Source organism: Pholcus phalangioides, unplaced genomic scaffold, assembly GCF_987345545.1.
Source record: "Pholcus phalangioides strain wild (caught in Gottingen) unplaced genomic scaffold, Ppha-v1.0 ptg000014l_1, whole genome shotgun sequence".
NCBI lineage: Eukaryota > Metazoa > Arthropoda > Arachnida > Araneae > Pholcidae > Pholcus > Pholcus phalangioides.
Window position 1 is genome coordinate 1735185 of NW_028301607.1, and position 21231 is coordinate 1756415.

The following is a 21231-nucleotide window of genomic DNA, read 5'->3' on the forward strand; positions in this document are numbered from 1 at the left end:
TAGCCCACATGCTCCCTCTCCCTGCGTACGTCTCTATCTGAAAGATGACTATACATAAAAGACCGTAAAAATTCACATTTGCCTAGGTCTCAAACTCATGAGGAACAGACCCTGAGTATGGCGATGGCGTAAAGTCTCTACTCGAATAGATTTGAATAATTTTTAGGTATGTCAAATGTTGTGGACATAAGGCGATTCTTTTAAGAAGGTTTTTTTACCATCATTGTCTATGATCTCCACAGTAGAAACGCTGTTTGGTCCGAGTACAGCTCCCCCAGTCGGATCTTGAAGCTGAACCGTGAATGTCTCAGTTCTTTCTAGATCCCGGTCGTCGATGATGGGAACCCGTAAAGTAACCTCACTCTCACCAGTGGCGAAAGTCAGCGTGCCAGTGAGAGGAGTGTAATCGCTGCCGGCCGTCGCAGTCCCGTCCCTTGTCGTATATCTGATTCGGACCACACCGTCCAGACCTTGAGTCCGTTGAACAGTCAGAAATACGGCGTTATTGCTTTCCTGGACTGTATACATGCGTTGCTTGAACTCGATGACACCCGGACGAGCTGGAAAACAGGAAAAAAAAGTGATAACTTTTTTTGAAGAATTAAACTTTTCACATAGAGATTTGGAAAAAACTAGAAACCACTTGCCATCGTCATCTGTGATCTCAATGGAGGCGGCACTTGTGGGTCCAAGCACAGCCCCTCCCGTAGGGTCCATCAGCTCCACCGTGAAGGTCTCGGTTCTCTCCTGTTCCCGATCATCCAGGATAGGAATTCGCAAAGATACTTCGGTCTCACCATCGCCAAACGTCAGAGTGCCAGAGACAGGCGTGTAATCCCTGCCGGCCGTCGCAGTCCCGTCCCTTGTCGTATACCTGACCCGAACGGATCCATCCTGACCTTGGGTACGTGTAACGCTGAGGAATATAACACCGTTGCTTTCGCGCACTGCATAAGTAGGTTTGCTGAACTGGATGACACCCGGACGAGCTGCAAATGAAAAAACAAAAAATCCATTACCAATAATATCCGTCACATACAGTGAGAACAGAAGTCACACAATTCATAGAAGAGGGCGTCAGATTGTGCAAAATGCAACTCACCGTCGTCATCGACTATAGTGATTGTTATGACTCTGTTCGGCCCGAGAGTAGCTCCCACGGGGCTGAAGAGTTGCACGACGAACTGCTCCTCGGGTTCCCTCTGGTTGTCGTCGATGACGGTGATGTCGATGGTCGCTTCTCTTTGGCCGTCACCGAATTGGATCTCACCTATGGTCTCGACGTAATCCATCGATTTCGTTGCTGTTTTATCGGCAGTCGCATAGCGAACGCTTATCGGACCGTCGAATCCGCCCGTTCGCGTGACGGTAAGCGTGACCTTTTGGAACGATTCGAAAATCCTGATATCGGTGACTTGGAATTGCACAACTCCTGGGATCTCTGAAGTGGAAAGAAACAACAACAATCAAATGAATTATTTCGAAGGAATATATGCATAAACAAATATTAACTAATCTTGGTATCGATGGTCCAGTTCCAAAGGGGCCGTTCAAGTATTACGTCATCATCGAGGGGGGGAGGGGGTTTCCGATTTCCTGACTTTTGATGTCGGGGGGGGGGGGAGATAATGCTTACGTCATCAACCATCCTTTATGAAAATATGAAATATTTTTAATGACATCTTACTTGGTGCGCCAAAAACGAGAAAAACCTTTCGATAGTTTGTGGGCACTTGAAGTAACACCCCCCCCCCCCTATTTATAAGCGCCCTACAGAGCCACTTTAGTGATCTCTAAATATTTCGCGGATCCAAGTGATCTGGAAATGTGTCCGGGCCGCTTAAGTGCTCTGGAACTGTGCCACGCATCACTTAAATAATCTGAGAATGTGCCGCGGGTAACTTGAGTGATGTAGAACAGCACTGGGGGGGGGGGCACCTAAGTGCTCTAAAACTATGTCACTCAAGGGATCTCTAAATGTGTCACGGACCGCTTAAGTGTTCTGAAACTGTCCCGGGTCATTTAAGTGATCTGTAAATGTGACACGGGCGACTTAAATGTTCTGGAATTGTACCACGGGACACTTGATCGATCTGTAAATGTGCCGCTTAGTTCATTTTCACAAAATTAGGTTTGAGGAGGGCAGGCCGCATCAGATAAACCCCAGGGCCATATTTGGTCCGCGGGCCAAGGGCGTTTATGCGATTCATCTGTATATGGCTTAGAGGGCGGGTCGCAATGAATTTATTAAAGATAAATTTTTTGAGTTCGTAGCCTTACATTGAAATTTTAACAGAAATTGTGTTATAATAACATATAAAGGTATTTTCTTCCGACATTTCAATTTAAAAACAATATTTTTCGCATTAAAAAAATAAATTTTTGGTCGTGGGGGAGTGGGACATGAGCCCCGCATGCTCCTTCCCCCGTGTACGTCTCTGATCCCACCAATTTGCGTTAGGATTCAGAGGGGCAGAGCTGATGACGAAATTTTTCCGACAGGGGGCGGGGGTCAGAATTTTGCCGACTTTTGCTGACGGGGGGGGGGGGAGGAAGAGGGCTTCAAAAATGGCTGAAAATTTGCTTACGTAATACTTGAACGGCCCCAAAGGCGACAAACCATAATTCTTTTGTTTTGAGATATCCGCATTTCAAAGATCCAGTATGCATGGAATTCAATGAGAGTCGGCTCAGGTTTAATTGCCCAATGGGGGCAGCGTATCAGCAGTATTGGGACCGGTCGCGGTTTTGCTATATGTGGAGGCATTTTCCCCCGTTCTCATTTTTTATGTGCTTTACTCAAAAATTCAATTTTCCGAATTGTTTCGTTTTTGAAATGGGCCGTTGATATCACTATATAGGCCAGGGAACTCCAACGCATGGCTAGCGGGTCACATTTTCCCCTCTTTTTGTTGTGGCCCGCTGATCATTTTCAGAAAACGATTGAAAAAGAAAATTATGAAAGAAATTATAATTTCGGATCTTGATGAAACAAATAATTTGAATTTTGATGAAAGAAACAATTCGGGATGATTTCAATGACTCAAATTAGCAGCCCTTCTTGGCCTCTCGCCTCTGCCAATACACCTCTGTCCCAAGATCACTCTCATGGTCGCTCACATTCTCACAAACTGTTTTGGTCACTTACATGCTTGCACACGCTCGAGGTCACTTTTTTGGTCGCTCACTCACCTGATCCTCGCTCCCTTGGTCAACTCCTATGCTCCTAAACCCCCCCCCCGGGTCACTATTTTGATTGCGCACTGACATAGTACTTCACTCTTTAGGTCCCTCACATTCTTGGTCACTTACTGACGTAGCCACGCGCCCTCCAGGTCGTTCTTTTGATCATTCACATGCTTTCATACTGTTTTGCTCTTTTATTGACCTTTGAAAATCAAACACACCCCGCTTCCCATCTCATTGAGATATCGAAGCGTTCCTGGAGAATGGGTGAGTCTGGAAATTTTATTAAATATCTTCAGAATAATAAATAAAAATATTACATATAGGTTGCACATCTCTTATTGACCTGGTCTTTTGACCTCCAGGTCACTCTCATGCTCAGACACTCTTTATGTCATTCTTTTTTGGTCAATCACTGACCTCGTCCCTTGCTCTCTAGGTCATTCTTTGGGACATTCACTGACTCTTTGCTCTATTGGCCTCTCTTTTGTTCACACACATGTTTGCAAATCCTATAGTTCACTCGTTTGGTCATTCACTGACTTGGTGTCCCGCTCAAATGGCAGAGGCAGGCCTATGGCTTTACCATTTATGGATTAAAACACTTTTTCACGCGCTTACCCCATTCTAATTATTTTCTTTACTACTCATTCCCCAAATTTGCAGCCCCTAATATTTTTCCGAATTGAGTTATAGTCCGCTAAGCACCCCCCCCCCCGTGAATACTCGTCTGCGCTCACCAACTGTCATATCATCATACAACAATTTACTACCGATAGACTTGGGCCTGACATCAAGTCGCCATCTGTCGGTGATCACCTTAGGTTCAGAAAGGAAAGAACTTGTTAACTATGTTCTTCCCTGGGATTGAACCTGCGAACCTGATGGTATCCTTAATAGTGGCAAACGAGCATCTTACCACTGCGCCACTCGGGGCAATGGCAGCGGCACTGGTGAACAAAATTGACAATACTACTAATTTCTTCATTGTTGATTGAGCAGGATCCGTTCCACTATCTTCTTAAATGCCACCACACGCCCGGCATATCTCGGGAATCTTCAGGAACCGTGTGGTCCGGTGGGACCAACAGCGCGCAGCCTTCGCGGCAGTTTGCTAGCTTCGTGTCGCGTCATGCGGATTTCCTCTTGACAGGACCGCTGACATAAGGGAAGGTAATAGCTCTCCCCTGGTTTGTCGCCAGCTGCGCCAAGGCAAAAACCTCTGACATTCCTTAAAGGAAACCCTTGTTCGTATGAGAAGTGATATTCTCAAGGTTTCCATGCTGGATGTCATGTTGGTTGACCTTGACGTGTGGTTCCGGCTCGCTGGATGGTAAGACATGGCCGTTTCGGCAAGGTAATGAATGTCGGATGCCCCCCCACAGGTAAGGCGACGCGTTGATGTAACCGTTTACTGTTGATTGAGCAAAATATTACATCAAATCGCGAACCGCGCTAATCAACAATCCCACCAAATAATAGTTTACAAAGACTCTTTGATATCTAATGAAAGCACTTACTGTCATTGTCCTGTATAACGACCCGCACGTATTCAGTGCTCGCAAGAACAGCACCTCCAGACGGATCGAACAGCTTTAATCGGAAGTCCTCATCAGGTTCCCTCACGTTATCATCAATGATGGTGACCGTAACCACTTTCCGAGTCTCGCCGTCCTGGAAGACGATAACGTTATTAACCGACACGTAGTCCATCCCGGAAACCGCGGTACCATCCTGGGTGCTCCACTGAACTCTGATCACGCCGTCGGCTCCACCTGTTCGAATGACCGTGAACGTCGCTGTACCTATACTTTCGGAAACGGTGTATGCATCTTTGTCGAACTTTAAGAATCCCGGATTACCTATAGGTGGAGTCGAAAGACCAATTAGAGTATACTATACTGTAGTTCGAGAGGTTGAGCTGAAATGTGATTCATATAATATCATCATAAAACCAACAGAATCAAATCAATTTCAATCATCAATGCTTTCTTGCAATGCTTCAACTTATTCTAATTTAAATAAGTTGAAATAAATTTGATAAACCGGTTATTATGCATGATTGGCTCGGTAGGTTTGATAACAGGTGAGTTTGATAACCACTTTCATCGGTGATTATGCATGGTACACAAGCGTCGTTGGCAAAGTTTATAAATTCGAAAATAACTCACTTTTACCTGTGATTATGCATAATCCGTTTATGTAATTGTAGTCGGACACCCGATATAACGGACTCATATTCAATGAAGTTCACAAATTGAGGATTTTATATAATCCTGTTCCCGCGTGAATCTGTTAAATGAGAACTTGTAAACATTCGTTAAAGTGAAATAATTTGTTAAATAAAAGTTCGCAATATCTAGGTACGGAAGTGAAATTTGAGTACATTACATTAGGGGTACGATCGAAAAATCAGTAAAATACGAGTTCGTTATACCGAGGTTCGACTTCAGAATTCGTCAAACAAGAATATAGGAGTTATTTCGGGGATGTTGGATAAAATTCGTTAAATCCGAGTTCATTATATCGGGTTCAAAGTGACTGTGGCTGATACAAGTACGGAAATCTAAATAATAAATCTCATCACGACAATGAGACCGATTTATCATACTGAGCAATACGAAAGGAATGTCATGAATTCAGTACGATTTATCATGTTTACCAACGACGCTTGGGCATTATGCATAATCACCGGTAAAAGTTGTGATAATCATTTTAGCATTCATTTTATTTACCAACGACGATTGAGTATTATGCACAGTCACCGGTAAAAGCAATAAATTTAGAGAAATTTATCAAAATTACCAATATATTCGGTGATTATGCATAATTATCGGTTGTTATACATAGAATAACCGGATGTGTCACATTTGCCATAACATATGTATGTTCAAGAAGAGCAGAACGAAATTTCTATAATATACTGAAGAGCCAAAAAAAACTGGTACACCTGCCTAATATCGTGTAGGGCCCCCGCGAGCCCGCAGAAGTGCCGCAACACGGCGTGGCATGGACTCGACTAATGTCTGAAGTAGTGCTGGAGGTAATTGGCACTATGAATCCTGCAGGGCTGTCCATAAATCCGTAGGAGTAAGAGGAGGTGGAGATCTCTTCTGAACAGCACGTTGCAAGGCATCCCAGATATGTTCAATATAGTACATGTCTGGGGATTTAGGTGGCCAGCGGAAGTGTCTAAAGTCAGAAGAGTGTTCCTGGAGCCACTTTGTAGCAATTCTGGACGTGTGGGGGTGTCGCATTGTCCTGCTGAAATTGTCCAAGTCCGTCGGAATGCACAATGGACATGAATGGGTGCAGGTAATCAGACAGGATGCTTACGTACCTGTCAGAGTCGTATCTAGACGTATCAGGGGTCCCATATCACGCCAACTGCACACGCCCCATACCATCACAGAGCCTCCACCAGCTTGAACAGTCCCCTGTTGACATGGATTCATGAGGTTGTCTCCATACCCGTACACGTCCATCAGCTCGAAGCAATTGGAACCGAGACTCGTCAGACCACGCAACGTGTTTCCAGTCCTCAACAGTCCAATGTCGGTGTTGTAGGGCCCAGGCGAGACGTAAAGCTTTGTGTCGTGCAGTCATCAAGGGTACACGAGCGGGCCTTCGGCTCCGAAAGCCCATATCGATGATGTTTCGTTGAATGGTTCGCACGCTGACACTTGTTGATGGCCCAGCATTGGAATCTGCAGCAATTTGCGGAAGGGTTGCACGTCTGTCACGTTTAATGATTCTCGTCAGTCGTCCCGTTCTTGCATGATCTCTTTCCGGCCGCAGCGATGTCGTAGATTTAATTTTTTACCGGATTCCCGATATTCACGGTACACTCGTGAAATGGTCGTACGTGAAAATCCAAATTTCATCGCTACCTCGGAGATGCTATGTCCCATCTCTCGTGCGCCGACTATAACACCACGTTCAAACTCACTTAAATCTCGATAACCTGCCATTGCAGCAGCAGTAACCGATCTGACAACTATGCCAGACACTTGTTGTGTTATATAGTCGTTGTCGACCGCAGCGCCGTGTTCTGATTGGTTTCATATCTCTTTATTTGCATACGCATGCCTGTACCAGTTTTTTTGGCTCTTCAGTTCATAACCCCGTAGACGGAAGAGTTCATGGTCTCACCAATAACTGGGAAAGAGAAAATCCAACCCCCCCCCCCCTCCAGTTAAACAAGACTGAAGTTCACATTTCACAGAATTTCGATAACATTTAAACTTTGGTTTCATTACAAAGTAGAACATAGAGCAAAACTGAAATTTCTGGTTTGTCTGGCAGTTAAACCCCTCCCCCCCCCACCACTCCTCAATAGACTACACTGAAATAATTCGGTATTTGCCTCTAATTAGACTGAAGGAGTTCAGCAGCTCTACAAGTCTCTATTACTAGACAGAGTCTCCAGGAAAGTTATTTCCCATGCAGTTTTAATTATTATTATTTTTATAAATTGGGACAACACAGATATTCAATTTGTTTCAAACTCCAGCAAAAGAATCTAAGTGTGATCTGTATACTTTCTTTCAAACCGAGCACAACTCAGGTCTATCACCATCTATAGGCGATTTACTACCTAGTGAGTTGCGCCGGAAGTGTAATTGTGTATGTGTGCCTAACACAGTCTGAGTCTTTTCCAGGATCGAACCAGTAGATCCTGACGGTGACCTTCTCGGTGGAAGATGAACATCTTACCACTGCAGCACTTGGTCAGACCAAGAGACTTGAATACTGAACGAATCAAGTTGCTTGTTGTCACAGCGCTACTCAAAGCTATCCACCAATAAGTTTACCACCTTCGCAAGAATATAAAGAATTATTGTCTACTAAGTATAAATTGTACTTCGTAGCTTAATACTTTTTTTAGAGGGTGTTGTATTCTTTATATACATATTTATTTTATTCTTCGTGATTTAGTGCTGAGCATTCTACTTTACGTAATTTTTTCGTATAATCTCTTACGTATATTTTGCATAGTAATGTATTTTACATTATTTTAATTTCCAGTTAACGTTTCTCATTTTCGTATTGTTAAGTATTATTATTATTATCTAGCTTTAGCAATAGTGTTAGTATGCCTCGACCTCGACTAGTGTTGTGTAGAGCTTGCGACGGGAGGTTTCCCTGGTCTAGGGGTATAGTAGCTGATAGTTTCAATTGTAAAGGGTGCTTGGATAGAAAAAGGCTGGAACTCGAGGTCGAAGCTTTACGGGAAAAAGTTAGGGTGCTAGAGGGCCCGGTTATAACGGACCCTCTGGTCGTCGAGCCACCTGTTGATGAAGAAGCAATCTCCACGAACAACGACATTTTAGAGGGCGAATGGGTGGTCGTGGATGAGGTAGAGGGGGATAATGATAGGGGTTTAATCATCGGCGATTCTATGGTTAGGGAACTTGGGAACCGAGTGTGTAGGGATTTTCGGGGTTTCGAGCGCTGTTGTCTTCCTGGGGGGAAGATTGGCAACGTTCGAGACGTTTTTCATCGCCGAAAGTTGCCCTTGCGGGTGATTCTGTGGGTGGGAACAAATCAGGTAGGAGCGAATATTAGTGAGTCTCTGTCAGAATACCGGGATTTACTATTATCCGCTAGGGAGGGGGGTTCAGATGTGGCAGTGATTCCAGTGCTGCCAAGGGGTAGTAGGGGATATAGGAGTAGGATCCACCAATTCAATATAGGCCTGAAGGACATTTGCTCCTCACTTGGGGTCACGTTCTTGGAGCTTCCCGCATTTACCGATAGGTGGCTTCGTTCGGATGGGATCCATCTAAATAAGAGAGGGGTCTGGGAGGTTTACGATAGTCTTAGGTCAGGTTTTTTACTCCCAGACCACGTAGTCGGGAATGCGGGTTAGTTAATGATAATCACAACAGTACTGACGGGGAATTACCCACCTCTGACTTGGATGGCTTCTCGATTGACACTAAATCACCGGGCAAATTAAAATGTGTGTTAATAAATGCCAGGAGCTTGGGTAACAAGAAAGATTTTTTAGAAACTATGATAGTTGTGGAGGACTTGGATCTTATAGCCATTACAGAATCTTGGGCAAACGATGGGGATGAATCTTTCTTACACATCTCCGGATACGATACTTTTTTGAGAAATAGATCTGATAGGAAAGGGGGTGGAGTGTTGATATACGTGAAATCATGTTTGAAGGCTAGAGAGTGTAACGTACAGAGAAGTGATATTGAAACCATATGGGTTGAACTTGAGAACAAAAGACGTCATAAGCTTATTGTTGGGGTTTGTTACAATCCACCGAATAGGGATCAAAACTATATCGCCAAAATGCATGATGAAATTTCCTACATGTGTAAGCGAAAGAGGGTTCTCATACTAGGGGATTTCAATTACCCGGGTATTGATTGGGAGAACCTTTCATCTGGAAATCAGTATGAAAGAGACTTTCTTAAGTTGGTGCTCGAAAATTTTTTGTATCAGCATGTATCAGAAGCCACTAGGGGTACTGCTATTTTGGATTTAGTTCTTACTAGTTCTGAGGATCTTGTTGAACATGTTTCGGTGGGGGAAGAGTTTTCTTCCAGTGATCATCGTATCGTCAGATTTCACTGTAACTTTTCCTCGGGTAAGGTTGATAACAAAAGACTGGTTCCTTGTTTTCGGAGAACTAACTTTGATGTTTTGCGAAGAAGGTTAGCGGAAGTTTTCAAAGACCGGTTGGAATCAGTAGGGGTGGTAAGTCAATGGGAAGAATTTAGTACGAAGTCCTCTGTTTTGCACGACGTCATACCCTTTGTTCGAAAAAAGCGTGTTTGTACATCACTCCCTCTATGGTTCACGGATAGCGTGCGGAACCTTTATCTTGAAAAGAAAAGAGCATTCAGAGAGTATAAAAGTGGACGAGGTGACCTATCATTGTTTACTGATAAAAGAAGACTGTTGAAGAAAGCGATAAGGGATAGTAAAAAGCAAGTTGAATCTAGGTTGGCAGATAACATTGGCTCTGACCCAAAATCATTTTTTCAATAATGGATGTAAGGGGACAGTTGGCCCCCTCTCGATAGGGGGCTCAAAAGTAGAGAGCAATGTAGGCATGTGTAGTGCTTTCAATGACTTTTTCGCGTCGGTTTTTAATGGAGATAATGATATTCGATATACGGGTGTTGCATGGGGTAATAAAACGCTCAACGATATTCAAGTGGAAGACGTGGAGGTCCTAAATCTTCTAAGAAATGTATGTGCAAGCAAAGCACCAGGACCAGATGATATCTATCCCAGGGTTCTCAGGGAAGGTGCTAATGAATTGTTGGGGCCAGTCGCACAGATATACAGGAGTAGTGTTGCTGAGGGTATCGTCCCGGGAGATTGGAAACTGGCTAACCTTGTTCCGATATTTAAGAAGGGTAGTAGAGAAGTGGTGTCTAATTATCGTCCAGTGAGTTTGACGAGCTCCCTCTCGAAAATTTTGGAAATTATCATCAAAAGGCAGTTTGTGAAGTGGATAGACGAGAATAATGTATTGTCGGATAATCAGCATGGGTTCAGGAAGGGGAAGTCATGTGTAACTAACCTCCTTTGCTTCTATGATTACGTGACTAAGGCTTTGGGTAAGAGCAAAAATGTCGACGTTGTTTACCTTGATTTCCAGAAGGCATTCGATCGGGTCCAACATGGCAAACTCTTGAAGCGTTTACACGAGATTGGAATAGGGGGCAACTTGCTGAATTGGATAGAATCGTGGTTAAGAGATAGGTCGCAACGAGTTATGGTGAACGGGGAATTCTCTTGTTGGACAGACGTCACAAGTGGAGTTCCTCAGGGAAGTGTCCTTGGCCCCATACTTTTTTCACTTTTTATCGACAAACTCGATCAGGGTATCGATGGAATTACTAGCAAATTCGCAGATGATGTGAAGCTAATGGGGGTAATCGGAAATGAAAGCGATAGGGAGTTGCTCCAGACCAACTTAAACAAGATTGCAGCATGGGCAAATGAATGGAGCATGACGTTTAGCGTAGATAAGTGCATGGTCGCTCATTTTGGTTCGAACAACCCACGGTTCTCTTACGAGTTGAATGGTGTCACTATCCCGGATGCAACTAGAGTCACCGATTTGGGAATTCTCATTGACGAGCGACTTAAGTTTTCTGAACATTGTTCAGCGGTTGTCAAAAAAGCGAATAGAATGCTTGGTCTCATTTTCAAAAAGGTCTCTTCGCGTTCTCCTAAAGTCATTCTTCCGCTTTTTCGAGGCTTAGTTCGTCCTGGACTGGAGTATGCTGTAAGGTTTTGGAGACCATACCTACAGAGGGACATAGACTTGGTTGAAGGGGTGCAGAGAAGAGCTACGCGTGTCCTTATTGGCACACAGGGCTTGAGTTATGAAGAGAGACTTCATTTTTTGAATATGTTTACATTGGATGAACGCAGGTGTCGAGGAGATATGATCGAAGTGTTCAAAATTTTCAATGGGATGGATAGGATGGACCATGAACTTTTAGTACACCGCCAATCGACTGCTTTTACAAGGGGACACCAGTATCGATTGGTGAGGGACAATGCAAGGTTATGGTGTCGCAGGGAATTTTTCTCCAATAGGGTTGTTAACAAATGGAATAGCTTACCGCCGGAGGTAGTAAATTGTAACACAATTGACACGTTTAAAAAGAAATACGATAAACATGTTGGGGTAAATCTAGAAGCTATCCATTCTTAGAATAAGACAACCATAAGTATTCTTTATGGGCATTGTATAATATTTTATCATGTGTATATAGTGTTTGTAATTTGTGTTAATTGCATTTTTAATTGGGTTGCTGTATTTTTGAAACATATGACAACCATATTTTTATGGGCATCTTTTTATCAGCCACCTCGTTGGGCATTTTGCCTGTTGTGGCGTTGTATTTGTATTTGTATTTGTATTTCTGCAGCCTCGATATTGAAGTACAGATGAGGCTGACACGTTGAGTCACCAGTCCACGGGTCTCTTGCAGGTTTCCTAGTCACCCCAACAACGTGCCCTCTAACTTTTTTCCTCCATATGCGTGAATCTTTTGTTGCTTTGCACAAACGTATTCACACCTGACTGAAAAAAAAAGTTTGCTTGCAATAATACTGAAAAGGGACCCGGGTTCGACTCCCGGTAGAGGCAGAGATGAGTTTTTTCCTTCCTTAAAAAATTAACATCTAAAATAATAAATATCTTCACAACATCCAGTCTTCTGTATATCTTGAATACTGAATTTATTCTGAGATGCCGGATCTCCGTGTGCCCGGAAGTATTTTCAGTCGTGAGCAATCACGCGCGTGCGAACAAATCAGAAAGAAGGTTGGTCACCAATACTCTAGTATCCAAGTCTGAGTGGCGACCGGATGCTGAGTATTCCGGTATCTAGGCAACAACAGTATCCCCACGTGAGGATTCCCCACTACAAGCCTGAACATCCTGAGAGTCGAGAAGTAGTCCGTTTAGTCTTCTTGACAGAAAAAAAAATTGGCCAAGGCTGAATCTACGCGTCCCGTTTTTCAGTTGAGTTTGTGGGATTTGCTGAGTATTCCAAATAAAGTTAAACTGACCGATCTTCCTTGAAACGGCAGAACAGAATCAGCGGGGCGAAATACAGTCGAATCCCGTTATAACGAACTCCTGACCTGAAACATCACTTCGTTACAACGAAATTTCGTTATAAATTAATTCCCGGTTTTTTGCTTTGTTCCTATGTAGACGTATTTTGGGGAAATCAGAAAAGTGTTAGTCAAAATGAGATTTTTGCTATAACGGCATTCGCTAAATTCCTCTGTACGTATTTAGAAAAATATATGCAGGAGCATTTTATATTTTAGGTGAATGAAAGATGCGGAATTGACGCAGAATTCATTATTTGAGTAGTGGTATCTGCTCCTTATTCTCCAAACCCAAGGTGTCTTAGAAACTCGTGTAAATATTTTAAAAATTCATAAAATTTGTAGGAATCGGTAGATTTGAATGCGATTTGCAAAAAAGTTATTCTCTCAAAAAGGGATTTTATAGTTTATACAGAAAAATTCAAATTTTTGTCAATAGAGGAAGCTGCACGGAAACAAATCTTTGCTTCTTGAAGCTTTCTCCAAGCTCTTCTGCCTAAAATGTTCGTAAAACTTCATCCGGTTAAGGAAAAACAACTTCACCGATAGTGCTTTATCCCCGATGCAAACTTTAAATGCCACAGAAAAATCAAACATGAGCTGTTACTCGTACACCCTGTATTTCATAGGACTTTATTTTGCATATTTCCAGTGATTTAATTTTAGAAAGTGCCCTTGAAAAACTAAATTATCTAAATATAACCCATTCTTTCAATTATTATGAATTTTTAAACTATTCACCAATTTACGGGACCCTGGAGTGGTATAACACTTGGTAACACCCCGTTTGACATCAAAGGCATCCAGCTATTTCTTAGCCCCTACAACAATGTTTCCCAACCGTTTTGATATCGTTGAGTCCCTGCAGTGAAGACCAATGCAATGTGACCCCCTTGGTGGTTCAAGCCAATGCTCTGCGGACCCCTGTAGCCTCGGATTTTCAATTTCAACTCCAACCTCTCATAAAATCCAAAATATACAATTTTTTTTAAGTTTGTTTATCATAAAAAACTGAATGTATCACAATTTCACAACCCAAAATGTGTCATTCATGCAGTGGTACTGAATGAAAATAATCCTTCGGACCCCCCCCCCCCCCGGTTTCTTGTCCAATATGGGACCAACAATAAACAACGTTTTTGACATAGTTTGGTATAAAAAAATTTTGTTAGGCTGTGTCATGGACACGGCCGCAAGTTTCAAGTTCTTTGTGAAGTAGGTACTGACATAATGCAATTGGTATCATTGGATTTGTCGTGGGAATAACTTACAGACGATGCTAATGTTGTCTATTTGAATTGCGAACTTATCGATGTATAGCGTAAAACAATTTCGTTCCTAATGCGGGATGCGTGTCTGGTGCCCAGACCGAAAGAGGTATTAAAACACACAGTAGCAGCATCGTTGGATTTGCCTCAAAAAATGCCTCTCAGACGACATCATTAGCTTTTACTTGTGTTGCGAACCTCCCGAGATATAGCGGAAAACAATTTCGTTACGAAAGCGGGGCCGCGAGGCTGGTGCCCAGACCGGACAAGGAGCGAGAGTGGTAGCTTTGGATTTGTCTTAACGAGAGCTATGTACAATTCATATTGTATTTATATCTGAGCTACTGCAAAGATGTCCAGTAGTTTAGATGTAAATATAGCATGAATCTTACGGAGCGTACCTTTAGGGCGATATAAACCTTGTAATGCCCTGAGGGATAGAGAATTGAAGCTTTGAGTAGAATGGAAGAAGAAATTAGGCGGGTAGTCTAATGACCTGGACCACTTTTGTACCAAGGGTGTACCAGTGTTCTTTAAAAAATTGAACAAAAATTAAATTTACATAAAGATGCAAGAAGCATCTTCACTCAGCCTCTCCTGCTGGGTAGGGTTGCTCTTGCAATTGTCGATCTTCAGATCCAACCGTATGCCCATAGTGGTGGGTCTGAGTGTTTGGATGCATTAACGACAGCTACCTGTAGACCCAAAAATAATTGATATATGACAGATACAGGAAACTAGCTATATAAGGAGATATCGATGTTTCAGGAAAGGAAAATTCATCTCTGCTCTCACGGGGATGTCCCTGTGAAGGCAGAGATGAATTTCGTCAAACAAATCTAAATATATTTTCCTCTAGTTTGTCTCGCATTTTGTGTTTAGTCTAGAAGAATGCCTCGCTCGATACGGGTGATCCCGAAAAACATATCGATGAACATCCGAAACGGTCTTAAAACTAGATGACTTGTGTTGTTAACCAAACCTGTCTCACATTTGGATTAATTAACAATAATCAACAATGCAAAATTACTTACTATCGTTGTCGACTATGGTGACGGTAGAGACGAAGTTCGGTCCAAGAACGGCACCCCCAGTCGGTCCGTAGAGCGACAGCCTAAATGCCTCGTTTGGCTCCCGTATGGTGTCGTCCACGATCCTCACGTTTATGGTGTTCCTGGACTGTCCATCCTCGAAAACGAGTTCCGCCATCGATGCCTCGTAGTCACTACCTGCCGTGGCAGTCAAGTCCGACGTCTTCCAGAACACCGTCACTCGGCCATCGGTGCCTCCGCTCCTGACAACCTCTAATGTTAAAGTGCCGACGGACTCGACGACCTCCAGAGAAGGTGGTTGTATTTCTAGAATGCCTGGTTTAGCTTGATTGATAGAAACGACATCATGTTAGATCATAATAGACATTTTCAATCACGGGACAATTTCGGTCTGGAGAAGCCATAATCTTACCCCTGAAATCTTCATGACTACTTACCATCATTGTCTAAGATGGTGACGGTCAGCGAAGCCTGCTCTCCGATGGCAAGTCCCGTCGACGGGCCAAACAGTTCAATAGCGAAAGTCTCGCTCGGTTCTCGTAACGTGTCGTCAATTATCGTAAACTCTATGAAACTCTCAGTCTGTCCGTTCTGTAAAACCACCGTCCCTCCTGGAGCCATGTAGTCCTGATTTGCTACAGCGGTGACGTCGCGCGCTTGCCAACGTAAGCTGACGACACCTTTGGTGCCATCCAACCTCACAATCCTGGCTCGGACGACTCCAATGCTCTCGGGAACCATCGGATTCATATCCATAAACTGCACTGTTCCTGGTTTAGCTGCAAAATATGCAAGATACGACGTGGCCTCCATAAATATGTATCATTTACTCAGTTTAGACGAATGAGTTTTATAGATATAGGCTGGTTATAATTAAACCTACGACATTTAGAGAATTCGACAGGAAGAGATTGTGGACAGAGAGAGAGAGAGAGAAAGCTGACACTGCCACCAATCAGATGAAAATGGGTATTACTGCAAGAATGGCTATTAGCAGACAGTAAAGTGTTACATTACTTGCAGTAATGAGCAGACCATTAGCAGACAGTAAAGTGTGACATTACTTGCTGTTACAGTAAATTGTTACATTACTTGCTGTTACAGTAAATTGTTGCATTACTTGCTGTTACAGTAAATTGTTACATTACTTGCTGCTCCCTCATTGTGGAATCTTACGCTTTCGACAGCATGTCGGATTCTTAGGATCACCTTGTCGACTGCCGGTTACAGAATTGGACGTGACAGATTGTAACTTTCTGGTTGCTCAGCTCTGACATACAGCGCACACGATGCAAGCCCCAGAGATTCCAGGAATCCCAATCCATCGGTTACTTTAGTTCTCGTAATACGTTTTCTCTCAGAGATTTACATCATCAGATGTATTCGGTTCATAAAAATGTGGAACAGCTTCTTTGGTATACGATTTTCCAAGTCCATTTCTATGCGTCGCTTATGTCGTGCAGATTATAGAGCTGGGATTAGTCACTGTCTACAGAGACTGATTGAGTTTTTAAGGGATTAACCGTTCAATAAACCATTTCGTCTGATTGTTCGGTTCCGATAGTATCAGCACCTGGTGACCAATCCCAGCATGGCATTGACAATTGAAGGATCGGACATCCCCCTTCTTCCCGCTTCGCAAGTCATTGAGATATCGAAAATCCCAGCATGAATGCCCACTCAAAGTCGAACCGATGCATAAATGGATTCTGATGTCCCGGAGGTGTACTTTTGTTGCAGAATACATTTGCTGTTTGCAATATAATGAAATCAAAGAAACATCGAGTGAATACTTAGACATACATTGAGCAGCAATCTATTGACCATGAAATACTATTCATCCAGAGACGACGACCCTGACTGTACGTATAATATAAAGATAACTCGAATCTCACGAAGACAGAAAGCGAGAAGATTGAAGACAGAGAGCAGAACAATATTTTGATAGATAACGCGATGAATTTGTTAAAGCGGATGCGCCATCTAACGAGTCCAATTCATAAAAACCAATTTGCTTTCACAAATATTTTAAAAAAGTCAAAAAATTATTTGCAGACACAGTAATTATCAATTTTTATTAAAAAAATTATTAAATAACAATTAGTTTGTAGAAAAATATCTGGATTGTATTGCTATTTACTTGAAATTAAAGTTATATATTTTTATATAAAAGGTTTATTTACATTATATGAAAACAACGTGGCCAAAATGTTTGTGTCTGTAAGGACTGCTCAGCAGTGCTTTCGATGTGAGAAGTGTTACGGAACAATGTTAGTCTTGCGTGGGAGTTTCTTAAACGGGGGTTTCTCTCGACATTATCAGGGGCTCTACAAGGAAAAACTATTGAAAATTAAGTGCAAAAAGTTGTAGTTAAAAGGAAATTTCAGAACCACGTACTTCAAAGATTCCACTAATAGTTTGAAATCGCTGTTCAACAGGAAAAGGTGACCCAATTGAACAAAATTTTAATTTGATTATCCGTGGTTCCCGGCACATATCTACAGAGCAGTAAAGGACCATCCATATCACAGATCGTGAAAAAAAAAACTCGTAAATGCGAGCCGGTCTTCCATTTGGAAAAGTTTCTTCGCAGAGAGAGACAAGCACACCTTCAACAGGATACTTAAATATCACGAAAATTCAGGCACCTGCCGTTTTCACTTCAAAATATGTCAGAAAGATGGCCGCACCACCTGTACAAATACAAACAACATAGGCCACACCAAACAAATTTCAAAACAAGAGCTGGCTTTTTTTCTTTCTTTCTTTCAAATCGAGCGCAACTTAGTTCTATCACCATCTATGGGCGATTTACTACCTAGTGAGTTGTGCCGGAAGTGCAACTGTGTGTGTACCTAACAGTCTGAGTGCGTATGTAGTGTTGTATTTTGATTTTCAGTGCCGCCATCTATATTTCAGAAGTGAAGTTAATTATTTGTTATGATTGAATTAAATTTGCACTGTTCGTAGGTCTGTTGCTCTCTGTGGCGAGACTTTTTAAAGGGGAGATCGGCTCGCATTCGCGCCTTGAAGTTGGGAACCACAGAACAACCAACTTCAGCCGACCACCACTGTGGCGATGGTGAGGTCGGCTGAAAACAGATGCCCATGAAAAATATGGATGTTAAATACAGCCGAACTCGGTTAATTCGAAGTCCAAAGTCAAATGAAAACAGTTCGAATTATATCCAATTTTAATCCACCCTGGATCTGTATAAAATTACTAAAAAATTTCATTTATTCATTAAATTCACGTAAAATAATAGTTATCGGGTGTTAAAATTTTATCATCGGTTACGAAACTGTTTCCTAAATTTTGATAATTTCTAATTATAATGATTGATCTTAGCTGCTGTTAAAATGGGAATTAAGTACCAAAAATAAACAGAATTTTTAAACCTTTATTAGTCTTTAAAAATGTGTTTTTTTAGCAACTTCATCGAGAAAAGCAAATTTTGGCTTCTTGTAGAAATTTTGAAAAATAAATTTGCTCGTATAAAAATTATGATTTTTTTTCCTTCCATCTTCGAATTATCCAAAAATTTCGAAAAAAGTTCGAATTAAACAAGCAATTTCAGCATAAAATTAGATAGAAAACTCAAGGGAGAGTTCGTAAAAGTTCGTAAAGTTCGATTTACAGCAACCCTGCATCTTGTTCCGGGAAAAACAGTGGTTCAAATCGACGTTAAAGAAAAAGCGGGATAGGATAGGGAACAGCGGCTGATGTAGCAATAACACTGACGGCGAATTTCACGCCAAGATGGCGGGTAAGTCAGCCTGGTATTTCAACCTGGCCAGGAGCCCCTCGTCGAATTGTTAGAAGGTTCACGTCAATAGAATAACTCACGCGGATTCTCAAATATATCTCGTGAAATCAAAATTGATAGTGGAAAGTAAATCGCACACTTACGACACTGGTCTACCGGTATACAATACTGATCTGGTCCCCGGATGAAACCATCTCTACAGAAACAACCAGCGGTGCATTTAACCTCGCAGCAGACAGTCGTACCCAGAGAATCGCAGTTCATCGGGCAGCTGGGACCGCATGTCCTGTATTCCTCATTCGTTTTGCATACTGCAACGGAACATAAGCACGTAAACCTTCATGAATAATTATGGTGTGTATATATGCAAGTATATATATATGTGAGTGTTATATAATGTGAGAAATGCGGTTATTATACATATTAACCGATTATTATGCATACTTACCAAGCATTTTGGTAAGTTCGATAAATTTCCCCAAATTTATCCCTTTTACCGGTGACTATGCATAGTACCCAAGTGTCGTTGGTAAATTTAATAAGTACATATTGAAAAATTATTATTTTTTACCAGCGATTATGCATTATACCCAAGCATCGCGTCGTTGGTAAACATGATAAATCGTACTATATGATATACTATGCATGATAATTCTTACATGTATTGTATCAGTATATCTGGGTACGATCGTGGAACTTGTTATCTTTACAGTATATCGGTGTTCGACTATATTTATCACACATTATAGACTTATTTGTAATTTTTTTTTCATATTTTTAAATTCATAAATTACACTAGGTTATTATGCTAATCACAGATAAAGGCAATAAATTTCAAGTATTTATCAAATGTACCAATGGTACTTGGTAGTTAAGCATAATCACCGGTAAAAGTGATAATGTTTTCAGTGTTAATAAAAAATTTACCAACGACACTTAGGTATTATGCATACATTATCACCGATAAAAGTGATAATGTTTTCACAGGGTCGTAGTGTACCTTTCGAAGGCGGACAGACTTTTCCTTGAAGATCCTCTTGAAAGAGTTATTATGAAAGAGTTATAATCTTGAAAGAGCTATTTTAAAATAAATTTAAATTTTGTGGGGTGCTCCCCCCCCCCATTGGGGCAGAGGAGCAGTTCCCCGGTTGTCCCCACCCTAGTTATGGCCCTGTGTTTTCAGTATTTATCAAAGTTACCAGCGACGCTTGAGTGTTATGCATATTCACCAGTAAAAGTGATATTTATCGAACAACATGACGATTGATAAGTATGCACAACATTCGATTATTATGTATTATAACCCATATTTATCATATCTACCGTAACATATATATATATATATATATACAGCAAAACTAAATCAATGATAAATTCCTTCACGAACATTACCTGCACTCAATGATGAGACTTGACCCAACAACACCACCAAAACAACAACCAAATGACCGATCAGGACAACACTCTTGAAATTACCTGAAACGAACATTTCCATATACACAAGAAACATCACTAGAAATATTTCTATCATAAATGCACACTAATTATCGATAAAAGGGTTCACATCATTTCTGAGAAATTTTCCATCCGTATATAAGAAAAGCAGAGACTAGAGAAGGATCAAAGAGAATCCTTAAAAGATAAAATTCTGAACATTTCATTCAATTATCTTAATGGAGTTCCGATGTTCCGAACACGAAACAACAACAACAAAATGTTCTAGACTTACCAGAGCGCAACATCGCACAGCCCACGTCCAAACGGCAAACTGCGATCAATATTTATTGTAAAAATTTCCCTTCAAAAAAAATAAAAAAGTAATGAAAAATTGCTACGGTTTGGATATTCCGAGGTGTCACGTTATAAAAATTTCTCTTTTTGTGGATTTTTATTCTTTTTTTTTTATCGTATTTGGGATCAATTTTCGAAGAATTTCAATCGGAACTGGAAATTACAATGAAAATAAAAATTTGAACGTTTACGTACGCGTTGTACGTACGTGATTTATTTGATTTTTTGAAAATCGGATTCACGATTTGTAACGTATTCAATTCTTGCAATATACGATTGCAGGCTCTCTCTCTCTCTGTGTGTGTGTGTGTGACATCATAACTATAGCGTGCATTCAGGGAAAAAAAAATAAATTTCGTGATGTCCTTCATGGCAATTTTATACAGAATATGACACCACATTTTTCAAAATCATTTTTTTTTTCATCCTGTTATTTGACTGGTTCGATTCATTTTATAATGTAGGTATTGTCAAGGGTTGTTGTACAGGGTGTCCTGTAAGTTCGTAAATATTTAAAAAATTTATAAAGAAATACAAAGAATTGTATACAGTGAG

General features: G+C 41.4%; 1 protein-coding gene across 1 annotated transcript; it reads right to left on the bottom strand.

The window, feature by feature from the left end:
• Positions 1–14541: 14541 nt before the first annotated feature.
• On the bottom strand, positions 14542–20627 carry LOC149077904 (sodium/calcium exchanger Calx-like). The gene is made up of 6 exons (XM_089242080.1): positions 20615–20627; positions 20278–20361; positions 19029–19196; positions 15556–15897; positions 15101–15442; positions 14542–14597 (listed from the first exon to the last, which is right to left on the bottom strand). The coding sequence occupies exons 1-6, from the start codon at positions 20625–20627 to the stop codon at positions 14542–14544; spliced, it is 1005 nt and encodes a 334-aa protein (XP_089098206.1).
• Positions 20628–21231: the final 604 nt, after the last annotated feature.

What these genes read in the sequence shown, in the direction of transcription:
- LOC149077904 (XM_089242080.1), bottom strand. An exon ending in AGTCTCATCATTGAGTGCAG is followed by an intron (nt 19,197 to 20,277) that starts GTAATGTTCGTG and finishes GTTCCGTTGCAG; the next exon opens with TATGCAAAACGAATGAGGAA. An exon ending in CACCATAGTCGACAACGATA is followed by an intron (nt 14,598 to 15,100) that starts GTAAGTAATTTT and finishes AATTTTTTAAAG; the next exon opens with AACACTGGTACACCCTTGGT.